A 21,901-nucleotide genomic window follows, 5' to 3' on the forward strand; every position below is an offset into this window, starting at 1 on the left:
CTTTTAATGTACAGGGACCAAATATCAAAATTTATACAAGTACAGGGACTAACCTTAGAAATATATTTCCAATTAAAACTTAAAGCGCAGATATTGGTCCGTGCGGTGGGACACAATGTTTCACGCGTAACCTATCAAATCAAAGTCACAGTAATAAAATTCCAAACCCTATCCCCTATCCCCTCTTCCTCTTTTTATTATTATTGTCCACCATAATAATAAAGGAATAATAAATAATTATTTATTATATAAATATAGAAGTAATAATTGGGATATATGGCATCGGTTCCGTCCTTCTCTCCGACTTTTTCCCAATCCCAAAATCTCCAAACCCTAACCCTATCGAATCATTAATTTCTCATGAAATTTACTCTCCTTTTTTGCTTCCCTCTCTCCCTTTTAGATTCTCCTCTCCTCAAACCCTAGCTCCTATTTCCCCCCCTTCTTTCGATTGGTATAGCCCCCGCAAAAAGCAACTTCCGCTATTCTTTTTTTTTTCCCACCATGGAAGGCTCTGTGGTGGAGGATCTCGGGGCGCCGGACTCGTGGGAGGTGGCCGATTTGGACGCTACAATGAGCCGCTTGATGCTCTCTTCTAACAAGGAATCCAAGCCGGAATTTCCCGATGCTACTTCTTCAGCTTCTGCTTCTGGTTCTCCGGACGAGAAGGTGGTTTCGGAGGATGCCATTAACGAGGTTGATCAGTTTCTCCGCGAGGCAATTCAAAACCCCCGTGAGCGCCTTTCCAGTAAGTCTCTCTCTCTCTCTCTCTCTCTCTCTCTCTCTCTCTCTCTCTCTCTCTTTCTGTTTGCAGAAAATTCATTAGGGTTCTTGGATTTAGGGATTTCTGTTTGGAACAAGAATGGTAGATAATAGGATTATTGGACATTCAAGCTGTTTGTTAACCCTTCTTTTATCTTTTGTTGTTTTCTCTCCCTATGTTTAACCAGTGTGTTTCTTCACTGGACCTTATCCTAGTAGCTTCTGAACACCTTTGATTGAAAGATAAAATTGGGTATTGAATTCTTCTTGGAACTAATCATGTCGTTGGTGCATATGCGGTATTTAATAATTAATATCCTAAATTGCAACATTCTAATCAGGCTTTATTTGTAATGTTCGATTACAAATGAGTACTTAACTTTGAATTTGTACATTTGATATGCTAAGGTTGTTAAATTGTAATAGTGAATTTGATATGCTAACATCGCTGGTGACCCTTGCATAACTCATTATGTTCCAATGACTAGAATGAAGCTCGTGAACTTAGTCAGGTAACAAAGATATGATGAAGGGTCTCTTAGAAGATTCTTAGCATTTTATAGTAGCACAAATAAATTGTCTGCCTTTCAAAATTTGGCTATTTAAGAATGCATTTGGAGGGGTAATAAAGAATGCGTTGATAGCACAAGTTGAAAGTGGATCATATTTGAAATTGGATCATCAAAAAAGAAAATTAGGATGCAAAGCTAGTTCACTATTCTGATGCGAAAAAAGATGAATAAGGTTTCTAACGCATTGCTGGAATAAGAGTCATAAGTCTACGAGAGTTCCATGACTTCTGGGCTTTGTTATGCAGTTGTTTCTTTTTTTTATCTGGAATTTGTTTTAATTAATTAAAACTGAGAGTTGGAAGTGATGAACATCATCTTGAAATCAAGGCTTTATAGATTATTTGCTAAATATTCCTTCTGTATAGTTGAGGGGAAATTATTTTAGTTCGTTTCCCACTTTTGTTCAAAAATACACATCTTTATAGATTATTTGCTAAATATTCCTTCTGTATAGTTGAGGGGAAATTATTTTAGTTCGTTTCCCACTTTTGTTCAAAAATACACAGCTTTTGCTTCAGTTGGTAAGGCCAGTTTGATCATATACCTTCTCTGGAAGGAAAAGCCATTTTTTTTTTGAAAGACTAGATTCTTGTTGATAAATCTAACTCCATTAAATACTTCTCTTGGGATTCGGTAAATCTGAATTGCCAGAAAGGGTAAAAATTGTAAAATTAATAACTAAAATCTGCTAAAAATTGTCTTATTACTGCAGCCTTCAATGATTTCTTTTGAGCTGCCTGGTACTATTTGTTTCAAAAGTACATTTTCATGAGCAAGGATTCTAGAAAAGCATCCTTTAAAAGCTTCTCTTGCTGAAGCCTTCCGCAAGTTTTATCTTTTTAACTTCCATATAGGGACTTTTAGGTTGGCTAACAAGAGAGATATGTTAGGGCTGCATGATGCGAGAAAGTGTCTGAAGTCTTTTTTTTGGGGGGAAAGAAAAGAGTCTAAAGTTTGAATATGATTGATTGGGGATGATAACCAGTATAGTGACTTTTAAGTAAGAATGACTCCTTTACTAGGTAGTTAATATCACATTGATACTTTAGCTATTCATTCCTTGATAAGCTTTAAGTTCTTCATCGAATCTGCTACATGCCTTCTTGCAAAGGAAGCTTTTTGGTTTCTTTTATGTGCTTTTTCTAGCATTAAAAAGTATGCCCTTTTGATTTTAATATTCACTTGTGAACTTGATTATTATCATTTTTTGATTCATTCTTTTAAGAGGAAAATATAGTCTTTCTTTACAGCTGTGGCTTTCATTCTTTTTATTTTAAAGCATCATATTCTGGCACTTAATCTTTTGACTGCTATAGTATCTTTGAAGAATGAGTGTGCTGTCTGTTTCAATATTTGAGCAAGAGTGCTTTTCTCTACTTGTGAACTGAGAATTCTTAATTTCTTTTGTTCAGTCCTGAGGATGGAACAAGATGTTGAAAAATTTATCCGTGATCCTAATCAGCAGCAATTTGAGTTCCAGCAGCTGCCTACATCATATTTAAGGTTGGCTGCGCATCGTATCGCACAGCATTATTCATTGCAGTCGATGGTTTTATTAGACAATAATTTACCGGATGGTTCTGGTTCTAGAATCATTGTCTGCAAGACTTCTGAATGTAGGCTTCCTCGTATACGACTGGCTGACATCCCTGTAAATTTACCATCAGAAGACCCTGGTGTTGTTAAGGTGGCAATTAAACAGAGGCCACAGAAAAGGTCTCAGCTTGTAAGCAATTCAAATTCAAATTCTATGAAGTCAAACAGCTCCAAAAGTGTGGAAGAAAGAAAAGAGGAGTATAACCGAGCTCGAGCAAGAATATTTAACTCTAGTAGTTCTAGCAGTGGTTCTGGTGGAAAACCACCAAGTGAACCAAGGTTGCAGGATGTTAACTACTATGGTTCCTCAAGGATGCCAAATATGGAAGAGAAATCTGTTTCAGTGGTTGCTGATGTAAATTCTGGTAGTGGTTTGATTGAATACTCTTCAAGTAGTAGTAGGTCGGCTAGAAGTAGGACAGAGAAGGAGCCAATTGGTAGGAGCAAACCACATAATAGGGTGGCCATCTTTCGGGATCGCGAGACTGACCGCAAGGACCCTGATTATGACAGGAACTATGATAGGTATATCCCTCTGTTTAAGTATTTTGTTTCCTGCAGGGTATTATGTTTTCTGATTTATTGCAGGGGTTTCAAACTTAGCAGGATTTATTGAAGTTAATATTGAAAGTTATATTGTAACTTGAGAGGGAGTTTTGCTCTCATAGAACAAGGCTTTAGAACAATTTTTCTTTACTTTTGAATTATGAGTGAATGAGTCTTGATTGATGAGTCCCCATTTATATCTTTTGTTCTGTCTGATCTAATCTTGTTATTGCCAATCTTTATTCTTTAAATATCTTCTTTTTTTCCTCTATCCTTTTATAAATTCTCTTTATATGTTCCATTTCAAAACATTAGCATCCTTATATTTTTCTGATACCATTTTATTTATGAATAGCAAGTTTGATAGAGCTACTGATAATTTAGGACCCTTAATAAGGTTTCTAACAATAAAAAGATCTGCGGTTTTTGTTTTCTGTTGTCTTGCATGGTGGGAATATTTTGTTCTATCTCAAATTGAGGGAGAAAAAGTGAGATTTGGATAAAAATCTTAATGATATCAAATATACATTTAAATTCACATGCTGCTAAGATCAATGCTGGATTGACCTATTTCATTTGTATTTCCTTTCTACTTCTTGTTGTATATGCTACTTAGGTATTGCAAAGCCCTTTTTTCCTTCATGAGACAATTTTATGTAGTGATTGTTTTTCTTCAGGTACATGCAAAGATTTGATCCTGGTTTTGGGTTCAATAGTGGTCCATACACAATGCAACCTATGTACACCCCTGCAATTAACTACAACACCGAATTTCCACAACTTGGATCCACTCATCGGCCTCAAATAGCTACTGAACACCAACCTCGGCCTCTCCCACAACATATACCTGGGCCCTGGGTGGCTCCACCAACTGCTACAGGAATCAGTTATGGTCATCCTGAAACAATGATGCCTCCTTTTAATCCAAATCATGTTGGAGCACGCTCCACATCTGCCATATATCTGCATTCTTCTCAGTATCCTCTTCAGCGTCCTGGAATGCCTTTTATCCACCCTCATGAGCATGTTCACCAGCCTTTTTCGCAGGTATAGCAACTTCACAACTCTCATTACCAATGTCAGTAAATACACCCCTTTGGTTCGTTCTGATGCATATTTTTAGTCGCTATTTGTTAGTTAACCCTTCATTTTAAGGGGTTCAAGCGACATTCAGTTTTTCATCATCACTTGCAGCATATGCAGTGAACATTGTTTCGTCCACTATTTTTAATTTGGATCTTGAAAGTTGAATAACTTAGGATAGGCAATAGGTCAGTCTATGTAGAATTTACAATCACGGTAAAGTCTATCATAAGCCAGATGCTTTCTTTAATTATGTCTAGAGGAATTGGCGTTATGTATTTGAGGGTGTATCAGATATTATGGGGTAATTAGATCTATCCCTAGGTTTCTTTTGCTACTCTGGCTCGAAGATGCCACAAATCCCTGCATATAACAATCAGTTTTGGAGACAGCAAGAGCACCATTGAAAAAGCAGTGAAGATTAGAAGCACATGAAAGAGAAGGGGAATGAGTAAGACTTGTTTTCGATTAAAAACAGAATTTACACATTAGTGAAATGAAATAGTTGTCCCGACTTTAAATTGTTAACTTTTTAAAATGTAAATATGCAGTATAGGTTTTTACAGAGAATATAGTTGTAGTTAGATGCACAAAAGTTAAGTTGTAATTCTCAAACTAGGGGGGCTTGTATTTATTTGGGTGGACTGGTTTCTTGCATTATGTCTTGGAAAAAGGTGGGCGGGAGGGATAGGAAGGGACAAAAATTGAAAACAAAGTTTGTCTCATTAGTTTGCAGTTCTGATTTTGGTATTTGAATCATTGAATTATACAGCCTCATCAACATCAGCCTGATGCTAGTTTTGGATTAGCCCGGCCCCAGTGAGGGGCTTGGGCCATGCCTGCACCCTGCCAGTGAAACAATGATTTGAAATGTGATGAAGCAATGCAGTCTCGAGTTATGTAAACTGGCAGGAGTGCAGGCATAGAGGACCGGGGTGAACTGGACCATAATAATGAAGGATACATGGATCGATCCACTCCCCCGCAGTCGGTTTATGTTGGAGCTTCTATAACTCTGGTGAAGGTTGGAGTGTTGGAGAAGCTCATTTGGTTTGGGCATATTCACTGCCGTTGATGATGATGATGAAAAATACAGGAGCTAAGAATGTAATCAGTCATCAATGATGAAGGTATTTCTCACCATACTCCAAAGCAAACATGATATTAGGCACAGCATTTATTTTCTTTTGTAGGTTATTGATCCATATAAAAGTATGTTTTTACCTTACAGCTATACGAGGAGCCAAAGAGAAATGGGAAGATCTTGTTTCGGAGTCGACAAATTGCTTGTGTCCTATTGCCTATGGGTAAAAGCGTTTTGCCGTGAAATAATATGCCTTTACTGGAATAATAAAGTGGACCACATTATGTACCATATTACTATTTGACCCAGGTGTATTTTGAACCTTTTGATTACCATCTCAGCTAGTCTATTGATTTACTTGCATACACACTTTTGTTTTCTGGATATTTAGCTGCACAAGCAATGATTGGCTTCTTGTGTATGACAGAATGCTATATGTTGCTCTGTTTGAGAGCACAATTTGGCAGCAGCTTGTGAAATGGCTTTCTGGCTTTTGACTTAATACCATCAACTGTGCCCATTAAATATTCTACAGCTTAAATACTCTTTACAACTTTGGACGATAAGTATAAAATTTTGAAGTTAAATTCCTTTGTTTAGATTATTCAGTAGAAAATAGATCTCAAAATTACATGCTATTTGTTCTTTGCTGCCGCCAACAATGGATGGAGCAGTGGGTCAATGTTCCCTGCTCTTAACAACGGAAAAGAAAAACTAATGACAAAGTTGTGTGGTTCCACGCTAACATATCTTAACTTCAATTTGACCAGTTGTCTGTCCTTACAACTCTTTGTAGTAGTAATTGAACATGGATGAGGTTTTCTTTAAAAAGAAATTTGTTTGGTTTATAGCATGGAGTAGGTTTTGCTGGTGGTGTTATACGTATTATTTTTTTCTAGTTGGTACTTGAACTTGTATTCTATCATTAGATTGGTACTTTGATATTAACATTGTTAGTTTGTGCTAATGTGGTATTTCTTATAGTGACACGTTGTAACTTCTTAGTATACCATGTGGCATATATTAATTTTAAAAAATAAAACATCATTTTAAAATCTAAACCAATTTTAAGAAGTATAAATTTTTTAGACCAGTTCAGGGGGCAAATTGTATATTAAGCTTTAAAAGATTAATATTGTTAACAAATTAAGGGTAATATATGTGAGGAAAATACAAAATCAAGCACCAATATATTTGGACAAATGCACATATTAATCCTTTATTTTAGTCCATTATTGGAAGAAAGTAGATGTATTCTTGGGTACTTTCCTAATGTTTTTAAACCCTTGAATTGCTGCAAGTATATTTTGTGAAGAAAGCGAAAGGGTGTTGGGCATGCCAAGGTTCATCCACGTCGGAGGAGGACCTAACCTTTCAAGATCCTTTTTTTTCCATATTTCCCATAGGATCTTATTTTGAAATTGTTGCCTTTACTGGTCCTTGGGAAATCTTTGTTTTGCTGTAGTTGTGTAACATGGACCAGCTTTTAGTGAGGAATTTTAATAATCCGAGAATAGTTAAACATAAATAGTTTGTACAAATTTGAAGAATTTCTTATAAAATATAAAACTTCTTCAAAATAAACAAAAAAATTCTTTTTTCTTTTCCAAAACAATTAATGTGAGTAGCAAAAAGTTATTCATTAAAATTCATTTATATTAAACTATGCGTAAAAAATAATACTCCTACCAAATATAGCATAAGTGAACCGTAAAGGATTTCCAGTTGAGCTAAAAGGACTAGAGAGGTTTAGTTTAACCACAAAACCAAAGAGAATATTCTATCTTAATCTTTATAAAATATAGAGATTATAAATGTTACACATTGTCCAAAACGTATTTTATCATAAGAGTTCAAATGAAACCCAAAATAATAAGAGAAAATTTACGCAGTGTAAAAGCTTTATACATTTTCATCATTTTGTACAATTAACATTTTGATAATTAAATCATTAAGTTTGTCAATATAATTATATTTGTCATGCATGTATTTTTTACTAAATATGATATTTGTACATACCGATCTAAATTATTGTCTATATTTAAGATCAAATTCTATTAGTGAATTTAGTCTATATATTTTAATTTGGTTACTTTTAATCCTTTTAATTTTCAAAATGGTCAGTTTTAGTTATTGTATATTTCAAATATTGAAATTTCAATACTTGACCGATTAAATTTTGCTATTAGTATTGTACTATGCCTAAAGTCTTGCATTTTTAATTATAAAATTTCAGTCTTGACGCAATCAACGTTCTTTAAATTCATAATTGATTTTTTGTGAGTAATATGTGAAAATAACAAGTTGGCATGACATTATATATGTGATAATATGTTTGCCACATCAAGTATTAAAATATAAAACTTAATAAATTTAATAGTTAAGGTTTGATCAAGTTTGATTTTAAAACTCATAAAGTATATGGACTAAAATGACTAAATCTACAACTTATACATAGTACATGAACTAAATGCAAAACTTAAACTATAGTTAATGTTGAATTTTTTACATAAAACAAATATTTTTCACTTTAGTAGTTGAATTATCATTTTGTTTCGCACAACAAAAAATTACCAATATAATAAATTTTTATTTGAGGTTGATAATTATTAAGTATAATGATTTATGTAGTCCTCTAATTTTACAAAAAAAAGCCTTCCATTTAATATTTTATCTCTTTTAGCCCTTAAACTTATATTGTTTGTCAAATTACCTCAAAATGGATAGAAAAATTAACAGCTATTAACTTTGTTGGCATGACAATCTAGGCGTATGCTATATTAGCAATTAATTTATTTTTAAAAAATTTAAAAATATATTTTTAATTTTATACTTTTAAAATAATTTTAATGGCTTATAGATTTTTAGGGTAAACTACATAAATATTCACCAAATTATAAAAAAAAAAAAATTCATTTTAGGCACCCAAATAAAGAAGCTTACAATTTAAGCACCTACATTATATATTTCGATCATTTTGATCACTCCAGGACAGAGAAAAATCTGACATGGATTTCTAAAAAAATTAAATCTAATATTTAAATTTCCATGTCAGCTTTAGTTTTTAAACCAAAACCAACAAAATTTAAACACTTAGCTTCGGGGTTTTTTCTTCATCACCATCCTTCTTCAGTTGAAACCACCACCATCGGCGTCTTCTTTTCCAACATCAGCCTCCAAGATCTCTCTGACAATTATGCTTCTCCAATCGTTTCTCTGCCGTCAACCGCCATCTTCACCGCTTGAATCTTCTCCAACTTCCTCTCTTTCTGCTTCTCCAGCGATGGCTGGCTTCATCTCCTATGAATCCTCCAAGTGTTGCGGCTTTGAAAACTGTCAGTCACTCTCGGTAGCGATTGGGAATGCTCTGTTTTCTCTTATTGTTCATCATTACGGCCCCAAATCCCTCCTAGTAATTCCGTCGAACAGCTTCAAGACCAACCCACCAATACCATGTTCTGGACTCTATAATCCTTTTCAGCTTCTCTCTCACTATATTCCTATCATTTAACTTCATTTTTCGTTAATTCTTTGTTTCTCTTTTTTCTTTGGCGGGGATGTTTTAGAGCATTCTCATGAACCTTCCTCGGGATTCTGAACTTGTCAGGCATCTCAAAGGCATTATTAAGTTTAGTTAAAACAGTCTGTCTTAAGTATTATCTTCAATTCAATGCATTGAAACCACTACGACTATCACAAGGACAATCGTTAACGAAAACCCACGAGCTTATACTCTTAACGACTCCTTTTAGTACTTGAAACTGTGCCTTGTATGCTTTGAAACAACTGGAGTCTCATATTATTATAAGAAAAAAGGGGGATTTTTTTGGGGGAAAAGAGCAATGCTAATGCTATTGCTATTGGAGTCTCATATTAGGATGAATATTCAGCAATTCAAAATCTCCAAACATCATAAGCAAAATACATATAGATGAGTACCAAAATTTAGAAAATAGGCATTGCTAACTAAGAGGTTTAAAGGAAAAAAACATAATTCATAAAAGTTTTAATTCTAATGAAATCCCCTCAATAGAAGAACCCAAGTACTTTCCCACCTACATTCTTTCTTCTGGCTTCTTCATGGTCCATTATTCCAGCTGATGTTGTCAGCACTATGTACCCAAACTGCAAATCCATTATACAACTCAGTAGAATAGGGTAAAACAATCTTATGAAAGCATAAAATTATGAAGTTCAGTTTTCCGGCTAACCTGTCTTGATGGAAGCAGCCTGGCAGTCCAACCCTCGATCTCCTTCACTCCTACGTCGAAGCGAGGACTGATCACCCCGCACTTGTTCAGCCTTCCGTTCAGTTCAACTACAATTTTACCAGATCTGTGATCATCAACGTACTCAAACTCTCCAATGTAACCTGCAAATCCCAATGTTAGCATATCGATGGAACAAATATAAGGGTAGAGATTAGATTGAATGTTGAAACAAACCGTGCTTCTGCATGACCAAAAGGAACTTGATGATCACTTTAGAGGATGGCCTGATCATGACCTGCCGTTTGCCCCTCTTTTCTGCATTGTACATGCTCTTCAGTGCATCGTTCAAAACGCTGACCCTCACCATCCTTCTAAATACAAGCTGCTGCTGATTTTGCATCAAATTAAGCAATTATTTATAGTTTCTTTTAGTCTTTAGAAACTCAGTAAAACAACTTGAACATATCATTCTTCTAAACATCATTCTCCTATAATAACAACAGTATTTCCAGTGATCCAATATCTTATTCAAATGAAGAACCAACAAACCATCTTCTAATCCGAGCTTACACAGTGATAGAGGCAAGTGGAGGAAAATAGGCAATAACCCTAAACCAACACGACCCAACTTGAAATGATCTGACTAAGGGTGAGTTTGGATGAGCGATTGGGTGCGGTGCGGTACGTTTAGCTTACTTTTTGTCTCACGCTACAGTATCTAATCTCACCGCCACCATTGTTTTTACACTAAACGCAGGTAAACGTAATGCCCATCCAAACTCACCTAAGTAAACAGAAATGACCCTATCCTGAAGTGAACAGAACCCACATTGACCTCACCGGACCCAAAATCCCGAGAATCTTGAAACCCAAAACTACCTAAACCTAAAACGATCGACCCAAAATAAACCGAGAATTTTAAAACCCGACCCAATACCAACCCGAGTCGCTCAGTTGAAAGTTTGACGGGTCTAGTTCCAACCAATAAACCCAACTTCTAATCTAAGCTTACGTCGTATTAGAAACAAGCGAAGTAAAATAGGTTAAGGGCACCAAAAACTTTGTACCAGACGAGACAATAGATTCTTAACTTGCCCAGAGAACCCAAAATCCTTTCAGTTTCATATTATGTAAAAGGATTGAAACATTAATGACGTAAAAAGAACGAAGATAAGTAAGATCTAAACCCTAATCGAATAGGTAAAATAGATCTTGCTATCTATATTCCATGACAGAACTGATACTCAAGAGGATAAAAAACAGGCCCAAGATCTTAAATCATGGAAAGAAAAGAGTGTGAAAGTGCCGATTACCTGAAAACAAAACCCGGCGGCCGCGTTTGGGTTAGTTTGAAAGAGTGTGCCCAATGAAAATGGCAGAGAGGTCGGCTGAGTGCTAGGTTTTCGGCTTTAAATTGAATTTTCAGTTTTATGGGCTTGGGATTTACGTCGGCCTTTGATATACAAAGGCCCAAAATATAGCACTAAATTCTACTGTTTTAGGGTGTATATATAATTTTGATTTAATTTAATTTTTTAAGATTATTAATAATATTAATGATATTGATATGAAAATAAATGTAGTAATTAAAATTGAATTCGAGGAATAAATACGGGCAAAATACTAAAAAAAAAACTTTTTTTTAATTTACCGAAATGGACCCAGTATTTTATTATTTACCGGAATGGGCCTTTTCCCCGAAAATGTGTCCCCATCAGTGTGATATCAGGGGACGTGTTAGCAAAGCGCGCCCCCAGGGACGTGTTAGCAAAGCGCGCCCCCAGGGACGCGTTTTGCTGCCACGTAGCGCGTCCCTGAGGACGCGTTTTCCCCGTGTGTGAACAGTGCAACGGTCATTTTTTTTACCGTTGCCCCCCCAACGGTAAAAAAAACTATAAAACCCCCCACCCTTTCATTTTTTTCACAAATTAATCCTCTCTCAATTATTTTCTCAATTTCCTCTCAATTTCCTTCCAAATTTCTCTCAAATCCATATTTAATTTTAATTTGCTCTCAATTTTCTCTTAAATTTCTCTTAAATCACTATTTTTAATTATTTTAAAAAAAAATTAATTTTTTAAAAATTTTTTAAATCGTAAAAATTTGTACGAACTTAGTAATGGCCAGAGAATTGATTCGTCTTGATAACCAGCACATATTCGTCGAACAAATGAAAATGGTAAGTGTTAAATTTATTTTTTAAATATTATTTAAGATTTTTTTATTTATGTATTTTTAGATAATTATTAATTTATTATTTGTTATAAAAGTCAGTAGATCGGATATTAGAATGCTATATCCGGAATATGCATGGTCCTCCATCACCGTTGGTAGAGAATTACCTGCGGGAAGCGGGTTTTTGGCACGTGGCGACCGTAGGCTGGGGATGCAAGTTGGACCCGAAACTGATAAAGCATCCTACTTGAAGCGTTTTTATACTATTCGCTCAGAAACGTCAACTCGAAATTATTTTTTCAGAACCTATTGTAGCAAAAGCGCGTTCACATGGACACGATTTTAGAAATTCTTCTGATAAAGCATCCTCCAAAACCTAACGTGGGAGAAACGGCAAAAACTCATCCCTAGGGGCGCGCCACGTGGCAGCAAAACACGTCCCTGGGGGCGTGTTTTGCTTACGTGGCAACAAAGTGCGTCCTCGTAAGCACGCTTTGTGTCCACGTAAGCAAAGCGCGCCCCTAGGGATGCATTTTGTTGACACGTCCCCTGACATCGCGCTGACGGGGACTCGTTTTCAGGAAAAAAGACCTATTCAGGTAAAAAACAAAATATCGAGCCCATTTCAATAAATTTAAAAAAAAAACAGACCTTTAATGGTATTTTTCCCCATAAATACGGCTTAATTTAACAATTTTTTTAAAATTCTAATATTTAAAAAAGAGAAACATTTATCATTTATAAACTTGGCCACCAAGAAATCCGGAAGGACGTCATGATATGAAGTCAATCAAACCTAAATTAAAATCAATATTATATTTTAAGAAATTAAGAATAACTTAGTTCAAACCCCAAAGAGTAGTATGATCATACCAGAGGGCTCAAAATTTCCTGTAATTCCTCGCCTTTTTCAGATCTGGGCGAAAATTTTCTTTTTTGGGTATGATATCAAGTTATAATAATACACAATGTACATTCCAATTCAATTAAGAAAACCTTTACATTATTACACTACTCTTGTCCTCCCGATGATGCCAAAATCAACCATTAGCTGATTACCGGCACCTCATCCACAAAAAGTTCACCAACTGCACCTTCTGAGGATTCACCAATGCTAGCGGCTTCAGCAATTCTAAGTGCCATCACGGCTTTGTATGTAGCCATATCCGCATTTTGAAGTAGCATCTGTGCCTGTTCGCGTTTCAGGATGGCCGATTCAACCGCTCTGGTTGCTGCACCTCTAGCTTCTTCGACTCTAACCATCACAATCTCTTCTTCCACTGCATCATGTTGGGCTGCCATGGCTGCACATATCACAAAACATGAAACAAGGTTCTATTAACACTTAAACATTCACACAAAACATGAAAAACCATTCACACATTAAAATCAGAACAGAGCCTGTATAGTTGAGCATGGCTGATATGGTCAGAGAATATAATGTACCCTGCAACAAACTCGGTAGCTTGCCTCTCCCATGGCTAGCTTGACGCTTAAATGACCTCCTTTTACGTAGAAGAGGCTGTGGAACTACGGGAGCCTTCTTGACCTGATGACCCTGTTACAATCCAACATTCATTTTGATCATATATCTACCAAAACACCAGAAAGAAGAGGTAGGGGACTGAACAGTAATGACGGAAGGGATGCATATTTCAAATTTCAAGATATGCCAGGGAACAAAAAGGTATATAGCATGATAAGTTGATGACAATACTTCGTTCCCAATCACTAAAACGATATCTTCCCATTGCAGCAGAACAGAAATTCCAAATTCTCGACAAATAGAAAACAGAATATAAAACAAAGTTCAGAGAAAGAATATTTGGGTGCTTTGTATTAATCCTATCTGCAATATGGTTGATTCACAATCTGTTATTTTTTCCCTCTAAATTGTGTCAATATAGTATGGCATCATTGCATGCAACTGTTGTAGCAAAAGATCATTTGACCAATAAGATACAATTCTATGAACTCATTGCATGACAAATTGTGGGAATCAGAACAAGAAATAGGACAATAAACCCTTTCAAAAGAAGTGCACTTTTCCATCCTAAACTTCCCTGAAAATTTCAACAAACAAATACACATACTAGGGACACAAGCTAGAATTTTGTTCATTTACAAAATGACAGTGTAGTACAATGATGATATGATACATCGAAGGATAGTTCAGTTTCCCAAATGAATCTACAATTATATTTATGTCCATAGAAAAATTCTCCATAAAGATTACCTGGAAGACTCTAAGCAATGGTGACCGTCTTTGCTCCTTTTTTTTCAACCAGTAAGCATGAACAGCTTCCACCACTCCTTTAATACCCAGATCAACACACAAATGAGCAGCAGCAGCAGATATATCATTTGAGTGATCATCTGGACTACAAAAATAGGCCTTCTCAAAAGCATCAATCATCAACTCGAAACAATCCTCCGATAGATGCTGGAGATGCCCATTTCCACGAAAAAACTCATAATTGAACTTCTTTAACCACTCCTCATCTTCTAAATCCATGTCATAGTTTGCAATCCTCTTTGCCAAGGCTCTTGATACCTCGTCACCATCAATAGAGATATATGAATCCGGTCTTCGAAACTGCACACTGGGTTTACCTGCATACCCTGAAACTTCACGAACACCAGGCACAGGGATCACCCTACAAACTGAAGCAGGCACATTGCGCTCACAACATTCCTTGTAAAGATCCTTGAAAACAACCCAGTCTTGACGGTTCGGGAACTCGAGCTTCCAGTTATCATCCCCAGGCCAAATTACAGCACGAGTGAAACGGTTGACTGAGCTTGGCCTCATAAATTTATCTGCCTTGAGAGAATACTTGTTTGACCTTTTTGTTTTAATTACAACAAGCCATTCTTTTGATGGAGAGAGCTCTAAAGACGCAACTGCTCCTTCTTCCCTGTAACATCTATCTGGTTCGATGATCAATACATTGGCAGAGCATTGCGATGAATCCGGTTCTACCTTGGGCACTAAATCTGATACCGAAGAGCTCATGTCGCTTAAGCTCGACGCTGAACCGTTGCGGGTTGAACTCCTAAGCTTGTTTTTCGAAACTACTGAGGAAAAAGGAATCCCATTTCTCCTACTAGTAATCAAATCAGACATGAGAGCTCCATTAGAGAAAGTGTTTCTAGCCCTCATTCTCCTAAGCGAACTCCTCCTCTTCTGAATACTGCTTCGAACTGACTTCGAAGCTTTAAAACATGGACTCGAAACAATTTTGCAGCTGACTTTATCGATTTCAAGTGCAGTGGACTTGATTGTAGTCTTTGACTCTGAATTTTCAGAAAGAAGGCACTTTTGGACCCCATTTCTCTTCTTTTTTCTAGTATAAACAATCCCAAACATCTTATCTACAGCGGTGCCATTGTTTAGAGCTTCAGCTTTCATTTTCTTGGCCCGTTTCTTTGGAATCTCTTCGTGGCCTAATCTTTTAGGCTTCCCATTTAGCTCGGCGACAGAGGATTTATTTACTTCACTCTTTGGGTTTTTTTTCACCGAGTTGTTGAATTCAACGCCATCGTTACTGCGCCTCTTGGGCTTCACTTCGCCGGAATCAGGCCGGAGTTGCCGCCCGGAACGAAGAACCCGGGCTTCCGAGCTCTTCATCCTGCAAACCCTTGTGGTCCGTTTCATCCCCACCGAAGGCATCGCCGTCCAGTGCTGCTGCTTCTGCTTGTAACCGAACTTCTCGGACGATCTTTTCCTACACCAACTCCACGTGTTGACTCAGTAACCGACTCGACTCAGACGAGTCCCGAAAAAAAACAAAAACCAACCCCGAAAAAGCCCCCACTCCACCAACCACCTCGTGAAACCCAACAGAACGTTAACACATATTCAGCCAACAGATGACCCCCCATTTACGAAACGGACCCATACCCATAACTCAACTAGTTCACACACAAAAAAAGAAAAGAAAAAACAAATCGACAACTCGGGGAAACTCAGATCGTTTTGACTCAGCTACAAGGAAAAAAAAGCTTTCTTTTTTCTTACGAAAGAAGGAAACTAGTAAAAGATAGCTACAACAGAGTAGTGAGTGACTAACAATACCATACTAACAGAGATCGTTCAACTCCAGATAAAAAATAAAAAAAAAACCCATAAATTAGACAAAAGAAAAAAAACCAAAGATCTTTGAAGAGAAAAAGGGAAAAACTTAAAAAAATAGTCTCTCTCACTAAAAATTGAAGAGAGAGAAAGAGGGAAGAGAGAGTTATGGAGTTTCACGTAAATCTTGTCTTTTTTTTTAGAAGAGAGAGATGGAGGCTGCTAGGGTTTATGATGAAATGATAAAAAAAACCACTGAAGAGGGAAAATCTAGAGTGTCCAAAGGGGAAAAAGAATAATTTGGAAATGGAAATTAATTTGCCGAGTGATGGGAACCCTTGATATTATGAAATGGACGGTTGAGATTATTGGGTGGATTCAATGACTGGGCCGTTTTTAGCCCTCTACTTTTCTCTTTTTCTTTATTTTTTATCTACTGGTATTAAAGGGATAATTCGCTTCGGGTTGAGTGATGTGAAACGACTAAAAGAGCCTTGGGTGTGGTAGGATGCGGAAGGGTTCTGGCACAGCAGCAAGTCGAGGGCAAAACGGGAAGTTAATAATAATATGGGAATTCTCAACATCTGCCATTGATTTAACACTAAAACTGAAAAGCCTCGTAAAGTGTATGACCAGAAGTAGCTAGCTTAAATCCATCAACAGAAATACGTGAAATATATTTTTTCATAATATTTATATTCTTAATTTTATTATTATTATTATTTCTTTACAGTTAAATTAGATAAAATAATAAATAAAATTTATGGACAATGTATGTCGTTTTCCTGAATTGTTGTCTGATTATAGTATGTATCAAGTTTTGAAGACCATTCAATTCCATTACCGTCTACGGACAAACAAAATATCAAGTGGAATTTTCAGCCAATAGTTCTTTAAAATCCACCATCTATTTCACCCTGATAACTCACACGGACTTTGTTTGTTTAAAAAGTAGGGAAATATCATAAGAAAATCATCTTCCATTTTTAGTTACCAACACAGGAAGTAAATCACAATCATCCAAGAATTCTACAGTCCATAGGAATAGGATAGTTTGAAATGTTATAAGCACACCAATCAATCAATCAATAAGGGCTTAAGACATTTTAAGCCGTGGCCGGCTTTGTCTTGGCTTCTGCCGGAGCTTCTCCTTCCCAGAAGGTAGTCTTCTTTCCGGTCTTTGACACAGTTTGTAGAACCGCATCGGGTTGGACGTTGCCCTTCACAGTCACTTTCTGCTCCTTCAAATCTACTTCATATGATTCCACACCTGAATATGAATATTAGTCATTATTATGATTCTAATTCTTCAGCCAATATATGTGTAACTATGCATGTCTGCTTTGAGAGAAGAATTTCCCACCTGAATGCAAGAAAGAAGCTAATCCTTCACAAATCTACTAAATAAACGGGGGTATAAATATTATAGTTTTCTACTATAAAAAGGGTCAATCCGTACACTTGAGAGATCAGTCTCTAGCTTCAATTCTTAGGAATCGGTCCCTATAAGTACATAAGAGATCAGTTCTTTTCTGTTTTGCTTCAAGAACAGGTTGGTAGGATCAATCTTTCGGAAAATGCAACGCTTTTCAAGGGTACAAGGCATTTTCAAAAAAATGGGTAAGTTTTTTGGGACCAAACTATTATTTGTGATGAAGAATGCAAGAAAACAAATTCAAAAGCCACTTTTCTGCAAAACAATCGGATCTTAAATTAACCGGCTCCTCTAGTCCGACATAATATGCTTGCCTAGGAAGTAATTCTCAGGGAGACCAGTGGAAAACCACGGCAGCAACAGTTGTTGAAATTGATTTCACATTATGATCAGCAGAAACGAACAAGACGTTAAACAAAAGCAAGATCTACAACACACCTTGCATTTTCCCCAAAACTCTCTTCACGGCTCCAACGCAGCCCTCACATGACATACCAACCTTGAGAACAACAGTCTGCAATCAACCAAAAACAATACACAGTTTATAACATTATCGGAAAGGGAACCTTACAAAGCTGTGTTCAACGACCATGAACCAAACAAAACCAGGCCAAAACATATGATTAGATGTTTTTGAAAATTGATATGGATTATGGAAGCCAACCATGACCACTTATATTCTTTCCCTCTTTTGGCTAAGTGTTCATAAGAATGTGGTCGTTCAACCAACACAAGCAGAATTTCCACAAAAACCACCCACTCCGCCAGGGGCTTAGCAAAGGGTAGGCAGGGCCTTGGTCCCATTGGCTAAATGGGAAATTTTCTTTTTAGCCCCCTCTAAAAAATCAAAACATTTAATTAAGCTTTTTTAGTATTAGATTACATGGAAAACTTACATTTTTAGCCCTTTTTAACAAAAAGAAATTTAACTTTGGTTCTCCAAAATTTTATAATTTTATCTAAACAAAATTCCCTGTACACATCAATAGAAGGTCAACTCAACCCTAAACCAGAAAGAAAGCCCTAATTCAATGAACAAAGCTAACAGATACTAATTACCACCATTTAGAGATTTCTAAACGCAATAGCTTACCTTATTTTCTCCCAAAACCCTTGAAACCCCAAAAATACCAAATCTATCAAAATTTGATATAACGATCGGAACTTGAATTAGGGAGAACCCCAAAAGACGGCCTAAAGTTTTAGTCTTTCCTCTTCTATTTTCAATCCAAAAATCAAACAGATAAAGACCCAGAAACCAGAAAGCAAGGATAAAATTCTCCCAACATACAGAAAACCAATTACAGATTTCGAAAAATTCAGCCAAAAGGAACGAAAAGAAACATGAGATAATTTGAATAAGAAAAAACAAAAAAGAAAAAGAAAAGTTACCTGAGACATAGCTTTTTAAGTTTGGAAATTCAAAGAGCGGGAGAGAAAAGGAGAAGAAGATAATTGTTGAGAATAAGGTATGAAGAAGCGAATATGGAAAGGGTAGAAATTTATAGAAGAACCATTGGAGGGCGGTGGACCATTTCTTCCATATTCAACGTAGCGTGATGTTCAAAGCTCAAACCACCAGCTGTTCCAACCATTTTCTACTACTTTTTTTTTTTTTTTGCTTTAGTCGTTGTACATTTTCTAACTTCAAAAAATTATAAAATTTAAAATTTTTAAATATTTTAATAATTATTTAAAAATAAATAAATAAAATATAAACTTAGATTGCGTTTGGTTCGCTGTATTGGATTAGAGGTGTATTGGATTAGAGGTGTAATAGCAAATCAACTGTTCCATTGAATGTAATGGAATAGAGGCGTAATAGTAATCTTGTGTTTGGTTGAATGGAATAGAGATGTAATAGCATAATGGAAAAAACTAAAATGACTAGAATATCCTTAGCATAAATTTGTTTTGGTAAATGATTATTGTTATTGTTATTTAAATTTTAATAAGATTATTATTATTAATAATAAATATTTTAATCATATTTAAACATAATTATTATTAAATATATTTTAATTAAAATATATAATTTAATAAAATTCTTAATAATTAATGAAATTTATTTTGGTAAATTATTAAATATTGTTATTGTTATTTAATATATAATAAATATTGTTAATAATTAATATATAAGTATTGTTATTAGCGAAATTTATATTAAATATTGTTATTTTATTTAAATTTGCTTAAGATTATTATTATCAATAATAAATATTTTAATCGTATTTAAACATAATAATTATTAAATATATTATAATTAAAATATATAATTTAATAAAATTCTTAATAATTAATATTCTTATATGAATTTACTCAAATCATAATATATGATCTTGTAAAATATAAATTAACATAATTATTATTAAATATATTATAATTAAAATATATAATTTAATAAAATTCTTAATAATTAATATTCTTATATGAATTTACTCAAATCATAATATATGATACTATAAATGAAAATTTGAAATAATTAATATTAAATATATTTTAATTAAAATATATGATTTAATAAAATTTAAAATAATTATAACTAATAAATTATATTTTATGAATTTGTATAATTTAAAATAATAATTATTACATATAATTTAATAATTAATATTAAATTTCATAAAATTGTATGCTTTTAAATTTTCTTATATGAATTTATACAATTTAAAATAATTAATATTAAATGTAATTTCATAAAATTCTTACTAATAAAATGTTCTTATATCAATTTACTAAAATCAATATATAACTTGAGAATTATATTCTGCATAAACATAATTAACTTATATTAAGAAAAGGTTAGATGAAAATGAAATTGTACATCATAATCCATATGTTATATAGTTTTACAACATCAAAAAGTTTGAACATTGATATTTAATGGTGAGAAAGAAATCTTCTGACCCATTCCAATCGGGCAACAGAAGATAAACTAAAGAAAACGATCATTTGAGTTGGATGATTGGGAATTTTACTCAAAGTATCATACCGTTGATCGTCGGTTAAACCTTCAATTGACCATAAGGCTGAATATAAATTTGAAGCTTTCTCTTCCATCTTTTGATGTTCTTCTGACCTCTGCTGAACTACCACCTCGGAGGCAATACTCCTACTGATTTGATCGCCAACGGCTTGGATTTTTTCCCCCAACAAAGTGGCAGCCTCATCAAATGAAGAATACACATTATCACGAGCATCAGATTTCTTCTTTCTCTTGTTTAAAGATGAGGAACCCCCTTGGTCTCTATCTCATCGCGGATCTGTACCAGAAACATCCATGTCGTCTAAAGAGAGGCGTCGAACCTTGATCATAGAATGTGTTTCTCTCTTCATTCATATCGTAGTACGTTCATCCTTAGCATGTATTTCTTCAAGAACATCAGCAGCTGTTTGAGCGTCTTTCCCAGTCGCCCGATCTCTTGCGTATATGGCAGTAAGCTGGTTGTAGTAAGGGAAAGAACGATGTCTGAATTGAGAGGCTTCTTTGTGACTCTAAAAAAAATGAGGAAATCATATTAGTTATAAGTTTTGTAAAAAAACAAATAAATACTTGAAATACATTTTACCTTTACATAGGATTCCCAAAGCGCATCTTCAAAGAACAACGAGCTGCCTATGCTCGTCCCAACCAAAACCGCTGTTGTTTTGGCCATTAAGCATGTCGTAGACGACTGACCATTCCCTTTTTAGGCACCTAATCCGAGATTCAATATTTGGCTTCGCCTTCAACATTGCTCTTGGTAAAGCCTTTTCTAGCATTTTTTCTAGCTCGTTCAAATAACCGGCCTTGAACCCTAGATCGACATTAAGTGTTCCTACATTGTGCAAATCCACCATGCAAGAAACCAAGGCTGCATCTTCTTCTGGAATCCATTTTCTTTTGCTTCCTCGAGAAGCTTGAGAAGAAGCATGTGATTGTGGAACACCTGACATACTTATCTTAAGAAAAAAAAACAAATTTACATTATTTACTGTTTTTAATATCATGAATCAAAAGGTGAACAGTTTATAATATTATATCGTTAGTTCAATATCATGAATCAAAAGCTCAATACTAAATTGAATGAAATAACACAAAGTTTAGTACAAAGTTTCATAAACTAGATATATAAAATAACATCAACAAATTAATTGTAACTCAATTTGTCCCTAAACCTAACTAATTTCTAGATGCTTGCCATTCATCGAACATTTGGTTGGCTAGATCCATCCTCCAAGTAGCCCAAGCATCCGATGGATGAATATTTGTTATATTCGGTTCATCGTCATCCACCACATTAGTAGGTAATCCTTCTCCCACCTCCGCTTCAATGGGATCAATACTCATATGGGTTCGAATAAAATTATGGAGCAAACAAC

At 35.1% G+C, this 21,901-nt stretch overlaps 4 protein-coding genes across 5 annotated transcripts; 1 reads left to right on the forward strand and 3 right to left on the reverse strand.

Moving 5' to 3' along the window:
* The first annotated feature begins 266 nt into the window (after nt 1-266).
* Nucleotides 267-6,170, forward strand: LOC105776863 (uncharacterized). Its single transcript, XM_012599803.2, has 5 exons — nt 267-748; nt 2,747-3,455; nt 4,154-4,523; nt 5,332-5,689; nt 5,791-6,170. The coding sequence occupies exons 1-4, from the start codon at nt 505-507 to the stop codon at nt 5,380-5,382; spliced, it is 1,374 nt and encodes a 457-aa protein (XP_012455257.1). The 5' UTR covers nt 267-504; the 3' UTR covers nt 5,383-5,689; nt 5,791-6,170.
* Nucleotides 6,171-9,389: 3,219 nt separating this feature from the next.
* LOC105776383 (40S ribosomal protein S15a-1) lies at nt 9,390-11,308 on the reverse strand. Of its 2 annotated transcripts, none has more exons than XM_012599000.2 (4): nt 11,168-11,308; nt 10,089-10,242; nt 9,855-10,015; nt 9,390-9,768 (listed from the first exon to the last, which is right to left on the reverse strand). In XM_012599000.2, the coding sequence occupies exons 2-4, from the start codon at nt 10,219-10,221 to the stop codon at nt 9,670-9,672; spliced, it is 393 nt and encodes a 130-aa protein (XP_012454454.1). In that variant the 5' UTR covers nt 10,222-10,242; nt 11,168-11,308; the 3' UTR covers nt 9,390-9,669. The 2 variants fall into 2 exon arrangements, with proteins under 2 accessions (XP_012454454.1, XP_012454456.1); XM_012599002.2 differs by having other exon boundaries at nt 10,089-10,239; nt 11,168-11,306.
* Nucleotides 11,309-12,916: 1,608 nt separating this feature from the next.
* LOC105776382 (uncharacterized) lies at nt 12,917-16,635 on the reverse strand. The gene is made up of 3 exons (XM_012598998.2): nt 14,266-16,635; nt 13,476-13,587; nt 12,917-13,333 (listed from the first exon to the last, which is right to left on the reverse strand). Exons 1-3 carry the CDS (start codon nt 15,700-15,702, stop codon nt 13,077-13,079), a joined length of 1,806 nt encoding a protein of 601 aa, XP_012454452.1. The 5' UTR covers nt 15,703-16,635; the 3' UTR covers nt 12,917-13,076.
* Nucleotides 16,636-17,064: 429 nt separating this feature from the next.
* On the reverse strand, nt 17,065-19,122 carry LOC105776384 (copper transport protein ATX1). The gene is made up of 3 exons (XM_012599003.2): nt 18,932-19,122; nt 17,978-18,053; nt 17,065-17,374 (listed from the first exon to the last, which is right to left on the reverse strand). The coding sequence occupies exons 1-3, from the start codon at nt 18,938-18,940 to the stop codon at nt 17,211-17,213; spliced, it is 249 nt and encodes an 82-aa protein (XP_012454457.1). The 5' UTR covers nt 18,941-19,122; the 3' UTR covers nt 17,065-17,210.
* Between the last annotated feature and the right edge of the window lie 2,779 nt (nt 19,123-21,901).

This window comes from Gossypium raimondii, chromosome 10, assembly GCF_025698545.1.
Source record: "Gossypium raimondii isolate GPD5lz chromosome 10, ASM2569854v1, whole genome shotgun sequence".
Taxonomy (NCBI): domain Eukaryota; kingdom Viridiplantae; phylum Streptophyta; class Magnoliopsida; order Malvales; family Malvaceae; genus Gossypium; species Gossypium raimondii.